At 51.0% G+C, this 13,494-nt stretch overlaps 6 protein-coding genes across 6 annotated transcripts; 3 read left to right on the top strand and 3 right to left on the bottom strand.

Moving 5' to 3' along the window:
- Positions 1-715: 715 nt before the first annotated feature.
- Positions 716-3,468, top strand: N7471_006087 (uncharacterized protein; the record flags this gene model as incomplete). The annotated part of the gene is made up of 5 exons (XM_057278806.1): positions 716-749; positions 834-1,138; positions 1,306-1,651; positions 1,753-2,637; positions 2,702-3,468. 5 exons carry the CDS (start codon positions 716-718, stop codon positions 3,466-3,468), a joined length of 2,337 nt encoding a protein of 778 aa, XP_057138416.1.
- A 619-nt stretch (positions 3,469-4,087) lies between these two features.
- On the top strand, positions 4,088-5,160 carry N7471_006088 (putative mitochondrial carrier protein (Pet8); the record flags this gene model as incomplete). Its single annotated transcript, XM_057278807.1, has 2 exons — positions 4,088-4,147; positions 4,207-5,160. The coding sequence occupies 2 exons, from the start codon at positions 4,088-4,090 to the stop codon at positions 5,158-5,160; spliced, it is 1,014 nt and encodes a 337-aa protein (XP_057138417.1).
- A 111-nt stretch (positions 5,161-5,271) lies between these two features.
- N7471_006089 (cupin domain-containing protein) lies at positions 5,272-6,047 on the bottom strand (the record flags this gene model as incomplete). The annotated part of the gene is made up of 2 exons (XM_057278808.1): positions 5,272-5,406; positions 5,475-6,047. The coding sequence occupies 2 exons, from the start codon at positions 6,045-6,047 to the stop codon at positions 5,272-5,274; spliced, it is 708 nt and encodes a 235-aa protein (XP_057138418.1).
- Positions 6,048-7,250: 1,203 nt separating this feature from the next.
- N7471_006090 (WD repeat protein) lies at positions 7,251-10,848 on the top strand (the record flags this gene model as incomplete). Its single annotated transcript, XM_057278809.1, has 8 exons — positions 7,251-7,287; positions 7,347-7,425; positions 7,565-8,795; positions 8,852-9,068; positions 9,152-10,131; positions 10,190-10,278; positions 10,345-10,540; positions 10,594-10,848. 8 exons carry the CDS (start codon positions 7,251-7,253, stop codon positions 10,846-10,848), a joined length of 3,084 nt encoding a protein of 1,027 aa, XP_057138419.1.
- A 701-nt stretch (positions 10,849-11,549) lies between these two features.
- Positions 11,550-12,260, bottom strand: N7471_006091 (uncharacterized protein; the record flags this gene model as incomplete). The annotated part of the gene is made up of 1 exon (XM_057278810.1): positions 11,550-12,260. One exon carries the CDS (start codon positions 12,258-12,260, stop codon positions 11,550-11,552), a length of 711 nt encoding a protein of 236 aa, XP_057138420.1.
- A 945-nt stretch (positions 12,261-13,205) lies between these two features.
- N7471_006092 (uncharacterized protein) lies at positions 13,206-13,481 on the bottom strand (the record flags this gene model as incomplete). The annotated part of the gene is made up of 1 exon (XM_057278811.1): positions 13,206-13,481. One exon carries the CDS (start codon positions 13,479-13,481, stop codon positions 13,206-13,208), a length of 276 nt encoding a protein of 91 aa, XP_057138421.1.
- Between the last annotated feature and the right edge of the window lie 13 nt (positions 13,482-13,494).

Consider the following 13,494-nt stretch of genomic DNA (forward strand, 5'->3'; position numbering starts at 1 on the left):
TACTAATGTACCTAGTTGCTACTTCGTACTTCGTAATAAGCTTGGAAGTTCACGTAAGGGCCCTGGTCAGCATCTCCGGGAAATCGGCACGGGTCGACATCATCTTCATCTCTCCGCGACCATCCGACTTATGAGGTAAGGCATTTCCAAGGTAAATCTGGGTAAATTTGCCAATTTGGGCCTATTTGACATGTATTGTCATCTCTAATAAAATAGAAAAAAGAATGAATAATAAAAGAGAACCAAAAGAAAAGTAAATGAGGTCAAAAAAGAGCAAAACCTCTTAACATTACTATCTCTCTCTCTCTCCCTCTCCCCCCCCCACTCGCCCCCGAAATTCAAGTTTGCCTGAGGCCCAGACTCTCACTCCCCTCTTCTTCTCAGCTTTCTCTTTCTACTTCTTTGCCTCTTCTCTCAAACCTCTATTGCTCTCGCATTTTATCATTTGGGGGATACCCGGATTCACGGATTCCTTGACCAGACCCGGCTCTTGATCGCATTCGGCGGGAGAAAAAAAGTTAAAAAGGGAAAAGATTTGCCTCTCGCATAAGTCGTTGACTTCTTGGACTCTGTTTGGGAGCAAATCCTCCAATTCTGCGACTTTGATAGCATTTGAACTGGCCATCAGTTCGCTATCTAGGATTCTCCAAAGCTCCCATCGTGAGGGGCATGCGTCCCACGTTCCGAGCCGGCGTCGAAGACTATGACGTCTGAAATGACTGATTCAACACCCAACCTCAAGGATTCAGGTATGTCTTGGCTGCCATGCTGATCGGTTGTGATGGTGTATCCTAAATTCCTGCCAACCGTCTGACGCTTGTCTATCCCTCCAGGATCCCAAAGTATGCACAACCCCGCCAAGATCCCCGGACAGGCCCCGGAGCCCGGTGACGCCGACGCCAAGTCAAGAGCTCAGCCTACCCAAGTCCGTTTCTCATCCATCACGGAGGAGATTGAACCAGGTCAATCCGAATTGTCCCCTGTACCAGAGCAACCGCAATCTCTGGCAGAAGAGCAAGAGCGACGTACGGATGAGGAGCAATTACGGTCGCTGGCGATGAGTATGCAGGGCGCACAGCTTCAGGAGTCGCGCCTGCGCAATTTCTCCTTTGACCCCATGTCTCTTCCTTCCTCCAGGGTATGTCATATCTATCTCTAATTTGCCGTCGGATGTTCTTCCGAGTGTTCCAATCTCTTCATGCTCCAAGTGATATTTATTTCCCTTCATCCGGCGCGCCGGTTTCTGAGCGGAGACTAAGTGGACTGTGCCAATCTCATCATCATACTAACTTTGGATCATCATAGGTTGGCTCTCGAGAGTCAAGTGATCGTAGTGGACGTGGCACCGGTGCCTTTGCCTCTCCACATGCGTCTCCTCCGGTCTCTGCTGTGCAGTCCCCCCCTCTTACTCCAGCTGCAACCCATTCTCGCGAAGGCAAAATCAGCGACAGTGCCTCTCTGAAAGCTACCAGCCGACCCCACGTGGACACTAATTTCACCCCTGAAGCATCACCTCCAGTAGGATCGACCGACAAGAACGGCACGCCTCGACCCCCCTCATCCTCCCGACCCCTGTCCACCGATCAGCTGCCCACCAGAAAAAGTGAAGGTTCAGAGCGAGCTCCTCATGCCATTGAACTACCGAGGCATCGTGCGCAATTCTTCATTGGAAATGACGGGGGCTCCCAAGAAGAAAGCCCCCTTCTACTCCAAAAGATTCTCTTACCCCGCCGGGGGCTATGACCCCTGTAGGCGAACCTAATGATCCATATGCGCGCCACAAGCGACTACCCCAGTCCAAAAACCTTGCCCAATTGGATCCCCGGTTTATCTTCAGCGGTCGGGATGTCAAGCGATCATTTCGTCCGGGGACTCCCCGATCCACCAGCGCAAGCGACCTCAGTAAATCTAGTGACAAGCGGAGCATATTTGGTGGTGCCAAGAAGGAGGGCGACAAGAACCACGGCCACCAGCATCATGGCTCTATGTCTGAGCTGAAACGGTTCTTCAAGATGGGCCATCGCAATAAGCGATCCGAGTCCCCGACATCCATGCCTAAGAAGTCGAGTCGATCATCTGGAAAGTCCACTCCGTATCAAATGGCTCCAGACAATGTTCCTTTTGCCGATGATCATGGTCTGAATTCCAAGTATGGAAAGCTGGGCAGGGTGCTCGGATCTGGAGCTGGTGGCTCCGTGCGTCTTTTGAAGCGCAACAGTGACGGTGTCACCTTTGCAGTGAAGCAATTCCGAGACCGTCACAACTGGGAGAGCTTGAAGGAATACTCCAAGAAGGTGACAGCAGAGTTCTGTATTGGCTCCACCTTGCACCATGGCAATATCATCGAGACCTTGGATATCATCCAAGAAGGCAGTCGCTGGTATGAGGTCATGGAATATGCGCCGTTCGATCTGTTCGCTATCGTGATGACGGGCAAAATGGGCAAGGAGGAGATTGCCTGCTCCTTCAAGCAGATTTTGAGCGGTGTGGCGTATATCCATGGCATGGGTCTGGCCCATCGGGATTTGAAACTGGATAACGTGGTGGTAAACGACCGTGGCATCATGAAACTCATTGATTTCGGGAGTGCAGTCGTATTCCGCTATCCTTTTGAGAACGACATTGTCCCTGCTTCGGGTATGTACTCTTGTATTATTATTATTTTCGATCACAGTTCCTGGTTACTGATTTGCATGAGCAGGTATCGTTGGCTCAGATCCCTATCTTGCTCCCGAGGTCTACGACGAGAAGAAATATGACCCCCGCCCCACGGATGTTTGGTCGCTGGCGATCATCTTCTGCTGTATGACCTTGCGCCGGTTCCCATGGAAGCAACCGCGGATGACCGACAACTCATACAAGTTGTTCGTTTCCAGCCCGACCCCAGGCACCCCAGTTGCCGAACCCGACTCACGCCGTCGGCCCAAGTCGACGCCCGATCTTCCCAACCAAAGCCATGACAATAAGCGTCTGACTCCCCGCTCGAGCGGACCCTCCGACCAGTCTGGATCGGAGCAGAATGGAACCGGAAATGAAAACGGAGACGCAAACAAATCAGAGGCCGCGCAGAGGGACGGTGATCACTCTCCCGATACTGCTCAGAAGCAGATCAGCCAAACCAGCAACGGCCCCCATGAGCGGCCCACCCGCACGACCAGCAAAGAGGCACCGCCGGTTCCAGCATCATCCCAGAATTCTGGACAGCGCCAGGAAGTCATCAAGGGCCCATGGCGACTTCTCCGGATCTTGCCGCGGGAAAGCCGGTATATCATTGGCCGCATGCTGAAGACCAACCCGAAAAACCGAGCCACACTCGACGAGGTACTGTCGGATGACTGGATAAGGAACATTCATGCATGCCGACAGGACGAGACTGGCGAAACCATCAGTGCCCCCGGCCACACCCACGTACTCGAGCCCCCCGCCCAGAGCCCTGCCGTGGCCAGCAAAGCTACCAAGGCTAAATAATATCCTTTCTTTGTATCAATTTTTCCTCGTGTCTATATATCCCCTTTATCCTTTGAGAACGGGGTGGCACTTTTGTCCCCTTCCCTTTCGTGTTTTACTGTGTGATTCCCTACGAGTACTGTAGATGATTTTGGCGGTTTCTCTCATTCCCCGGGCCATGTTTGAGATGAGTTGATAATCTTGAATGAACCTCTGTGACATCTTATCGCGCTCGAGTTTCCCTTGTGATCTTGAAGAAAACGGAGCACTCTCTCTGGCTCGACGATGGATGTCACTGATAGACCTGGTGTGGGATTTCGGAGTGTTTTTTTTTTTTTTTTGCAAAGCTTTCTTTTGTCAAGGCTTCGCGCTTGTGCGAGAGAACTTTATTCTCTTAAATAGTAGATACATTTCAGTACAAACATACAACATAGTATATATTCTTTTGGACCTGACGTAGCGAAGATCGGCGATATCGGATGGCCTGACCGCGGAGCAAAAGAAACTGCCAGCCCGCGGAGCTTCTCCGGTTAGCCCGCTTCTGTACAACATACTTCGTTGCTGTTCTCCCCTTCCTACTTCCACCCAATTGGCCATGCTCTTGTGATAGGGCGATTTCCATATCCAATTCTATACAAAAATGGCCCAACAACCTGACGGGGAGCCATTGGTCTCCTCCCTGTGGACGAGGTCATTAATTGTAACCTTCTCCAAAGCTCTTCCCAGGAGTATCCCTCTAACAACTCTGCAACTATATAGTCCGGCGCAATTGCAGGCCTGACCGTCGACTGCTCCCTCTACCCCCTCGACACCATCAAAACCCGACTCCAAAAAGCACGCGACCACACCGCACCCCAAACCCGAGTCTCCCTACGCCAAACCTTCCGCGGTATCTACGCCGGCCTCCCATCCGTCCTCTTTGGCTCTGCTCCCTCCGCCGCCTCCTTCTTCATCGTCTACGATGGCGTCAAGCGCACCCTGCTCCCACCCCAACCCGCCAACAGCAAAGCCACCCCCAAATCCCGCTCCCACATAATCCTCACACATTCACTCGCCTCCTCCCTCGGCGAAATCGCCGCATGCGCCGTCCGCGTCCCAACAGAAGTCATCAAGCAGCGCGCCCAAGCCGGCCTCTTCGGCGGCTCGAGTCTCCTCGCCCTGAAGGACATCCTGTCCCTGCGGCACGCGGCCCCAAGCACAAACACATCTACCTCAGCCCCAGCAGCGAAGCGCGGGTACAGCCAGGTCTTCCGCGAACTCTACCGCGGCGCGGGTATCACAATCGCCCGCGAGATCCCCTTCACCGTGCTGCAATTCACAATGTGGGAGTCGATGAAGGAAGTCTACGGCAAGCGGTACCTGCGAACCGCGGAGACGGCCTCATCTCTCGCCGAGACGCAGATCCCCGCTTCGACGAGCGCCATGTTCGGCAGTGTTGCCGGCGCCATTGCGGCTGGTCTGACGACCCCGCTGGACGTCATCAAGACGCGGGTTATGCTTGCGCGACGTGGAGACGGGGGCGTTGATGCGCCTGTTCGTGTTAAGGAGATTGTGCGCGGGATTGCGCGTGAAGGGCCAGGTGCTTTCTGGCGTGGTATTGCGCCCCGTGTGACGTGGATTGGTATTGGTGGGGCTGTTTTCCTGGGGAGTTATCAGTATGCTTCGAATACTCTTGAGGGGCGTCGGGAGGTGCAGGCGGAGAAAGGTCTTTGATTGGATTTTTCCCTGGTCTTGTGGTTTGTATATTTTTGCTATATGGAAGGAAGAACATAGATTCTGGAAAGCGAGTTGTTTTGGGCAATTATACATATCATTCTGTGGATTTTACTTGCTAGGACCGTTTGGCTCGGCTTTAAGCATCCAGCTCAATTCCTGAACTTCCTCAGCAGTCAGGAGTTCCTCCATCTGCTCTTTGCGCAGGAAATCATGGTCTGCAAACTCAAAGCCTGGGAAAACAACCTTGGGGAACTTGTTAGCCACTTCTACCATTTTCAAAGATGTAGATCTATAAGATGCACAAAACATACCTCACTAATCAACAACCCCGAAGAAGTCTCTCCCTCAGGCTCATCCGGTAACAAAAAAGATGCTTTATACTTACCCCCTTCAACAACCCACTGCACCCTCTCCCCAACTTCAACACCAGGCCCAACAACGAACGTCTCAACCCGCGCCTTGGCCTTCTCGGCACTACATCCCCGGCTGTGATCTCGGCTTACCTCGTCCACATGGATAACAACGTACCGCCCCCGCCCACTTTGCCATACGTGCACCGTGCGACTCTGATTGCGGTGGAATGCGCCTAGTGGACGCTGCGGTGTGAGGAGGTAGAGGATTGAGGAGCTTGCGGAACGGGATTCGGGATCTGTGTCTGTGTCTGTGTCTGTGTCTGTGACTGAGATTATTGGCTGTTGGTAAGGGTTTGCAACTCGACGCGGATCTCGATCCGTCTCGCAGAAGTAGCCGCCTTCTGGATGCGGGCAGAGGTTTAGGGCGTTGATTGTGGATTGGATTGCGGGTTCTTCTTGGGTTGGGGTTGAGGGAAGAGGGTATGCCGGTTTTATTTTGGAGATTGGGATGTCCATTGTCTTTTTTTGCATGTTGGCTTTTAGGGGCATTAACGGTAGATACATATATTGTAGAGGTTTGGGAGAGAGGCTCGGGATGTAAACGAAGAGTGACGAACAATGACGAAGAGCGTGCGACGTTCAGGTATACATTCCTTACTGGCTTATACAGAGGACTATAGGACTCTCTGGATGAGGTATAATATGCCTTGATAATGGCTGGTATCATACAATATGGCTATACTAAAATGCCCAGAACATACCTGTAAGTTGAGCCAGTAAGGGCCTAGGAGTGAATAGCCTCCAAATATCAAGTCTCATCCGAGCCCGATAATCTCCTACCAATTTGGGTGTGTATCCCAACAGAAATTGCAAGGAACCAAGTACCCTTACTATGACATGTCTATATAAAAGTTACCTGATTTTGACAACAACGGACTACCACCCGACCTCTCGTTCAATATGAAGTTGACATCAACATAACCTACATGTCGGAGCCTGCCTTCTTAGCAAACCCAGTCTCATCGCATGTGCAATAATGGAGATCAAGACCCGTATAACTTCGGAGTGTGAGACGCTCTTTGAAAAGATGCAAACTGCAGCCTTCTCAGAGCCCCGACTCGCGCCCCATCTTGGCGATGCAGCCAAGCTGCTCTATCGGTTTGTTCGACGCGAGTTTAGGGTCTCCTTCCATACGGGACAAGCGGAGCGTTCTACCGTGAAACACGGCTTTGGACTACAACATAGACCGCGAGCGCAAATCTGTTGGGTCTTGGATCTCCCTCATATATCAAGCCGTGGCAAATCACCACCCGGTTGGTGGAGTTGAAGGATTGTTTCTCTCGGAAATGAGGAGCCTGGTGGATCTAGAGTAATGTATAGCTCGATATTGCGTATCTTTTTAGAACGTGTATCTGTGTTATTCCATCTAAATGAGGTCAGCATCGTTTTGATAGTTAACTACCTACGTAGGTATAGTAGTAACAAAGCACCAAGTATAAACCGCATAAACACTCGGCCCCTGGCGCCTCCAACTTTGGTAAACTTTCCCCTCATTTTGAGTATTTTCCCCTTCGCTTCTTTTTTTTCCTTGGCCCTTTTAACTTCTATTCTTGATTTGTTGGCCCTGTGACGTTTACCTTCCCCACCAAAACTGAACGTGCGATCGGCCTTGAGGGCAGATAAGCTCCGCATTCGAATCTCCGCAATTGGTTTCACTCCCTCAACGCTGCATGTATGGCACGCAAACTGAGCCACCAGAGGGTCACCTATGGTAAGTTGGATCCTATGTATCTGCTCTCAGGTCGCTGACTGTGTCTCTCACTCTACTAGTCCTCCCTCTGCCTGATGCACCCGGTGGGCACCGGTTGGGGGTCAATGGCTTAACCGTCGACCGCCAAAACTCCATCCTGTAAGTATCTCTCCCTCATTATGCTGGGATCCAGGATCTAGATTTGGACGGTTGCCACGTTTGCGACCGTGATCTTCCGGAAACCAGGCTCCCCTACACGTGGGTTGCACGGATGCTAATATGACGTCCCCTCTCCTAGCTACTCCGCGGGCCGCGACGGCGTCATCTGTTCCTGGGATCTCGACTTCCCTCTTCCCTCCTCGTCTGCCCCTAAAGAAGCATCATCTCCTGGCCAAAAGCCTAGTCCGACCGGCTTCAAAACCCAGGTTCAAGCCCATAGTCATTGGATCAACGACATAGTCTTGGCACAGGACAACTCCGCGCTCGTTTCCGCCTCGTCCGACACGACCGTGCGACTCTGGCGCCCGCATTCCGAGTCCACTGAGGTGCCGGAGCGCATTGGAAAACATACCGATTATGTGAAGGCCCTGGCGAGCCCCGGTAGCCACGCTACTTGGGTTGCCTCGGGCGGTCTCGATCAAAAGGTTTACCTTTGGGATTTAAATGGCGGTGGGGAGATATTGAACATCAATGCCGGTGGGGACGACTCCACGGATAAAGGGTCTGTCTATGCGCTAGGCGCGGTCTCATCGGTGCTCGCTAGCGGTGGCCCTGAAAATGTTGTCCGAGTATGGGATCCCAGGTCTGGAAAGCTAGTGACGAAGTTCGTGGGCCATACGGACAACATTCGTGATATTATGATTAACCAATCCGGCGATACAATCATGACGGGGTCGTCTGACCAGACGATCAAGATCTGGTCTCTCACGGCGGGTCGATGCATGAACACCTTGACCATGCACAATGATAGTGTGTGGTCCCTTTACTCGGACCACCCTGATCTCTCTGTCTTCTATTCAAGTGACCGATCTGGCTTGGTGGCGAAGACCGACATGCGAGGGTCCGCCGATCCCGACCAGGGTCTCTCCGTTGCCGCACTACAAGAACACGACGGCGTTGTCAAAGTTGTGGCGGCGGGAGACTACATCTGGACAGCGACTCCCAAGTCTAGCGTCAATCGCTGGCGAGATGTTGATACTACAGCTGGAATCGAGCCACCGCCCGACCCAGCACGTACCATAGACTCTGCTACAGTGCCCGCTACCCCTCCAGAGAAGGGACCCAAGAAGATTCCATCTAATGCTGTTTTGCAGTTATCAGCAACATCGATTCTCGGTGGCTCAGCCCCAAAACTGAATTCCTCGGAGCCTAACTTGGAGACAATTGGTCTAACCATCCCAGTTCATTCGCAGCCCGAAGAGACCATTGAAGGCCAACACGGCTTGATAAAGTGCTTGATGTTGAATGATCGGAGGCGCACACTTACTCAGGATTCAGCAGGAGAAGTTGTTCTCTGGGACCTGCTGAAGGTAATTTGGTTACATCTCAGCTGACAAGTATAAGACATCCACTAACATAAACCTAGTGTATCCCCGTCCAATCCTTTGGCAAGCGTCATATGGATGATGTTGAGTCAGAGGTAAACACCGTTGATAGTATTGGACATTGGTGTGCCATCGACGTGCGTACTGGCAGGTTATCAGTCATTCTGGAGCCCAATCGCTGCTTCGACGCAGAAGTTTATGCCGATGAGACCGATCTACCACTATCTGATCTGTATCAGTTTAGAGAAGATCAAAGAAGTGAGTGTCCTTTTTCCTCGACTATTTCCTTTGCTCTGCTATCAACCTTCGCGGATATTATTTGCCATACTGACAACACGCAGTCAATCTTGGCAAATGGGTTTTGCGTTGGCTGTTTGCTCCGGTAGTGGACGAGGAAATCCGACGAGACAGCGAATACCGCCAAGCTGCCATTGCGAGAGCAGAAGAACATGCTCAACTGAATCCGCTGAGTACATCGGTACCTGGCGATGATATCCCCCGCAGCGTTGGTATACCTATATCGAATCCTCATCAGAGAACTAGTCTGCGTCCCAACTCAGACTTCCCTGGTAGCCCGAACGTCGGCTTTGGCATCAACGTTGGCAGCATCAATGTTGGCAGCATCAATGTTGGCACACCATCGTCAAACTACTTGAGCACTTCCATGCAGAGTAACTCTCCGTTCCCAGGGTTTGAACCAGACACACCTGATGCCTCAGTGCCAACAAATTCTCATCTCGATGGCGGACCATCATCCTTTTCTTCAAGCGACTACTTCTCGAAGAGACCTCTAGCGGCCCAACAAACAGACACCGACAAGTCTCTTCTGTCTCCATCGGATGCAACCTCAAATTCGGGGGTTCCTCAATCCCCCGCAGAGCCCGATAAGGAAGAGCGGAAGAAGTCACTATTTGGAAAGAAGTTCCAAATGAATTTCCCCAAGAAGTTAGGTCGAAATTCTACGGAGACGAAGCCTCAGATATTGGAAGAAAAGGCTGAAGAGTCGGAGATCTCCTCTATCAAAGAAGAGAAGGTGTATGAGCCCAATCTCTGTGGCGTGGTTGACCGCATTCGTGATGATTATGAAGAATTCCTGGCTACAAATCCAGATCGGGATTTGGAGACGGCTCTTTTGCCTAGTACTGAGGATGAAACTCCGCGACTGGATATTCCATCTCGGACTGCAGTCTTCATCCAGGAGGAAACTGGCGATACTGCTGTGGCCTCAGACCTGTACAGAGGTAGCGTGGGTCGCATCGGCGAAGACCTCGAAAGGCTCAAGAAATCAATTCCTCATTGGCTTGGTGAACTTCTTCTGAAGGTGAGTCGTCTTTTCGCTTGATATTCTTGCTTTTCCTCTTACTGATGATCGGTTGTAGAATCAAATCCCCTTCAAGGAGCAGGTCAAGATCGCCTTTGTGTTGAAGCCCTTCGATGATACCTTGCCACCAGTCGTCAAGCCCGAACCGTATGTTCCGGATCTTCTCTACCCTGGAATGTATGTTGTTGAAACTAATCTCGGTTATTCATGCAGACCGGCTCCTAACGGTGCCCCTCCGGGTAATCCGAACACCAATAACAACGGCTCTCGTCTCAATGCCAACCGCATGCTCCGAACGAAGAAGGTTCTTGCTTATGTCGCAGAGCGCATTGACCCTGCAAACCCGGATGAACCAGCGGAGTCCGTTATGCCACCAGAGGAGTACCTCGAGCTATACTGCCAGAAGATGGTAAGTTCTTCTCCCATTTTGTATAGTCAGTCATACTGATCGTTTCCCACCAGCTTTGTCCACCAAACATGACTCTAGCAACCATTCGCACGCACCTCTGGCGCACTTCGGGAGACATGGTTCTCCACTACAAGACAAACGGCAAGAAAGAGATTCACCCGCCCCGGTCTCTCCTGGGAATTGATGAAAACCATGTCCTCGTGGAAGAGCCTCATGTTCCGAACGGGGATAGCAATTCACATGCACCTCCTGGTAGTATTCATTCCGTGACCAACTCGGCCTCTGTCGCAGGCTCTGCTATCACGTAATGAAAACAACAGCATCTGGGACCCTTTTCGTTGGCTTTTTTCTTTTCTTCCTTTTTTCTCCTGGCTCAAAGGGTACATTCAATATTCAGCCTACTTCAATGCTACATGCATGGGTCTCTAGTACATATGGGCGAGATATTTGATATTTGATATTTCTTTTTTTATGTCTATCGCATCTTCTATTTCTCTTCTTACGGATGTTAGCGCATCTGGTGTGCTTGGCTTTTGCTTTGGGCCTTGCTTTTGCCTCACAGCTTGCATTCACATGTATTAATGTTGACGGTAACGCCGGCAACACTAGCGAAGAATCGAATTTATGGATCCTTCGAGGCCTATGCTGTTGTAATTGCCCTTTATTTACGGGCCCTCACTGACTATGTAGCTACACGAAACAGAGTCCCAAGAGAAACTGGCGTACTAACCACATGCCATTTCCCTGATGCATCCCGATTCCATCAAATCAAACTCAATTCTTCGCTTTGATCACTTATGATGGCCAAAGGGCAACAATTGCATTGCATGACTATAGAAAACATGGATAACGATAATCATGACCCTAAGCTTGAGCAACCATCACCCTGTCCCTTATGTAACAACTACACTCTCTCCATCTAAGAATCCTCCAGGCCCTCAATTAAACAGCCATTTCCACCCCCACTTCCCTTCCCTCGCCCCCAGCCGTCCGATCCTCAACAACCCATCTAAGTACATCCAGAAGCACGACCGCTAAGACAAACATCACCACCCTGATCCCCAGTCCCATATCCCTCACAAGAAGCACTCCTCTTCTGCTCAGCCTGAACCTCCTCATTACAAGCCGTCCAAGTAGTCGAGAAGAACCCAGCCCGCACGCTATAAGTGGACCAACTAATACAGCAATTCGATCCACCCTGCTGCTCACAATGACTGCGCGGTGCCTTCCCAATCTGCTGATCAAACTGACAAGTCGTACCAGAGATACAAGAGAACACAGTCCCGCACGCACTCCACAGCACAGCATGTGCAGCACTAGTCTTGAAGCTCGACCGCTTCTCAATGCCCTTCTCGGCGACAGTGACGTTCCCCGCAACGTGCGCAAGCAAGGACTCCACGTCGCCGGCCATGTCGGCGTCGTTCTCGTCGTATTTCTTCGCGTATGCGGCTTCCGTCAGCATTCGCGCTTTTTCTTCATCGCTGCTGGCGGAGTGTGGGTCCAGGCTTGCGAGCCATGTCTCTGTGTCGGCGGAATAGCCCACGTAGCGGACGTCAACGTCGAAGGCGCTGAGGTCGCCCTTTGAGTCGGGGAAGTAGTCTGAGGCTACGTGGTTGATGATGAAGCCCGTTGACGGGGCTTGGGTTGAGGGCAGTGCGATGCCGGCGGTTATCTGGGAAAGACCCAGTATAAGGCTGGTGATGATGGTGGTAGAGAGCATCTTGGAGAAGAAAAAGAAGAAGTGTTTGGTTGAGTGGATGTTAGATGATTCTGAAGATGATTGCTTGGTCTGTTCTGGAAGTCCTCTTTGCGACGTTCCTTCTTGGGGTTCTTATAGTTTGGGCTTCTGCTCGAGCAGTCAGTGAGACAGGCAGGTAGTTAGTGAAACAGGTACCTGGTTCGATGAGGTTGCCGTGCCCAAAGAGGCATTTGTCATGCGGACGATGTCCTCTGCTGACGGCTTTTGCTCAAAATTGGATATGCATGAGGTTACATCTACATAGGTGGGAGACGCATGGCGCCGTTAGGGCTTATGTTGTAGTATTCTCTTATCCTACAGATGAGACAGTTGCCTTTGTGGGATTGGACTATTCAACTGGCACTGGTTGAAAGGCGTCGAGGATAGCAGTGTTCCCTTCGCATATGGTGCCCGGTTAAACCGGTTTGGAGAATAGCCCTAAATGTGGCTTGTAGATCGAGTAAGCTTACGGCCTGATGGTATACAGATAGTAATTTTAAGGAATGAAAGCCTGGCAATGAAGGAGTTTTTGTTTTGGACTGCGTAAAGCAAAACTTGCTCTACAGCATTTTCCTATTTCTAATCAAGGTACGAAGTATAGCAGGAAGAGTCATAACATGGCACGGTCAAAGCATAGAGTAAAAACTTGAATCATGAAGCAAAGACATACATAGAACCCCTGCATGATTTGCACGGCAAATTCCGCTTTTGGTATGTAACTCATTCTTAAATTAGCTTAGCCTGGAAGAAGGCAGAAACAAGCTAAACTAAGCCTGCATTAGAGTAACCAATACCAATCGCTATTAACCGGTAAATCCAAAACAGACTGCTTAGTGCAGGGCTGACACATTGTGACCAACCCGTGGACGAACTCCTGTTTCTCCCACCTAGTCCCTTAGTCCCATGTGGCGTTTTGCGCCCCGTGACTCAATCTCTCTTCTCACTCGGGGTTGGAATTGAGGTCCCCGCAGGGATTTCGGAAACTTCGGTGCTTCCGCATGAGCGGCATCGCAGTTGAGGTTTGCCATTTTTGGAATTAAATAAGGGCGAGTAGCGGGTCATCAGGAACACAATAGCCGGAATAGAGAGGATCCAGGCAGAGGCCAAGATGAGGAAGGTCTGGAAGGGAGCTGCTTCGAGTCGTTCACCGATGAAGGTACCGCAGTACAGTAGGAATGTCTTAAGTGAAGCTGACAGTGCCATGCTGGGTGATTGG

This window comes from Penicillium samsonianum (assembly GCF_028829775.1).
Source record: "Penicillium samsonianum strain IBT 33392 chromosome Unknown utg000003l_segment0_segment0, whole genome shotgun sequence".
Taxonomy (NCBI): Eukaryota; Fungi; Ascomycota; class Eurotiomycetes; order Eurotiales; family Aspergillaceae; genus Penicillium; species Penicillium samsonianum.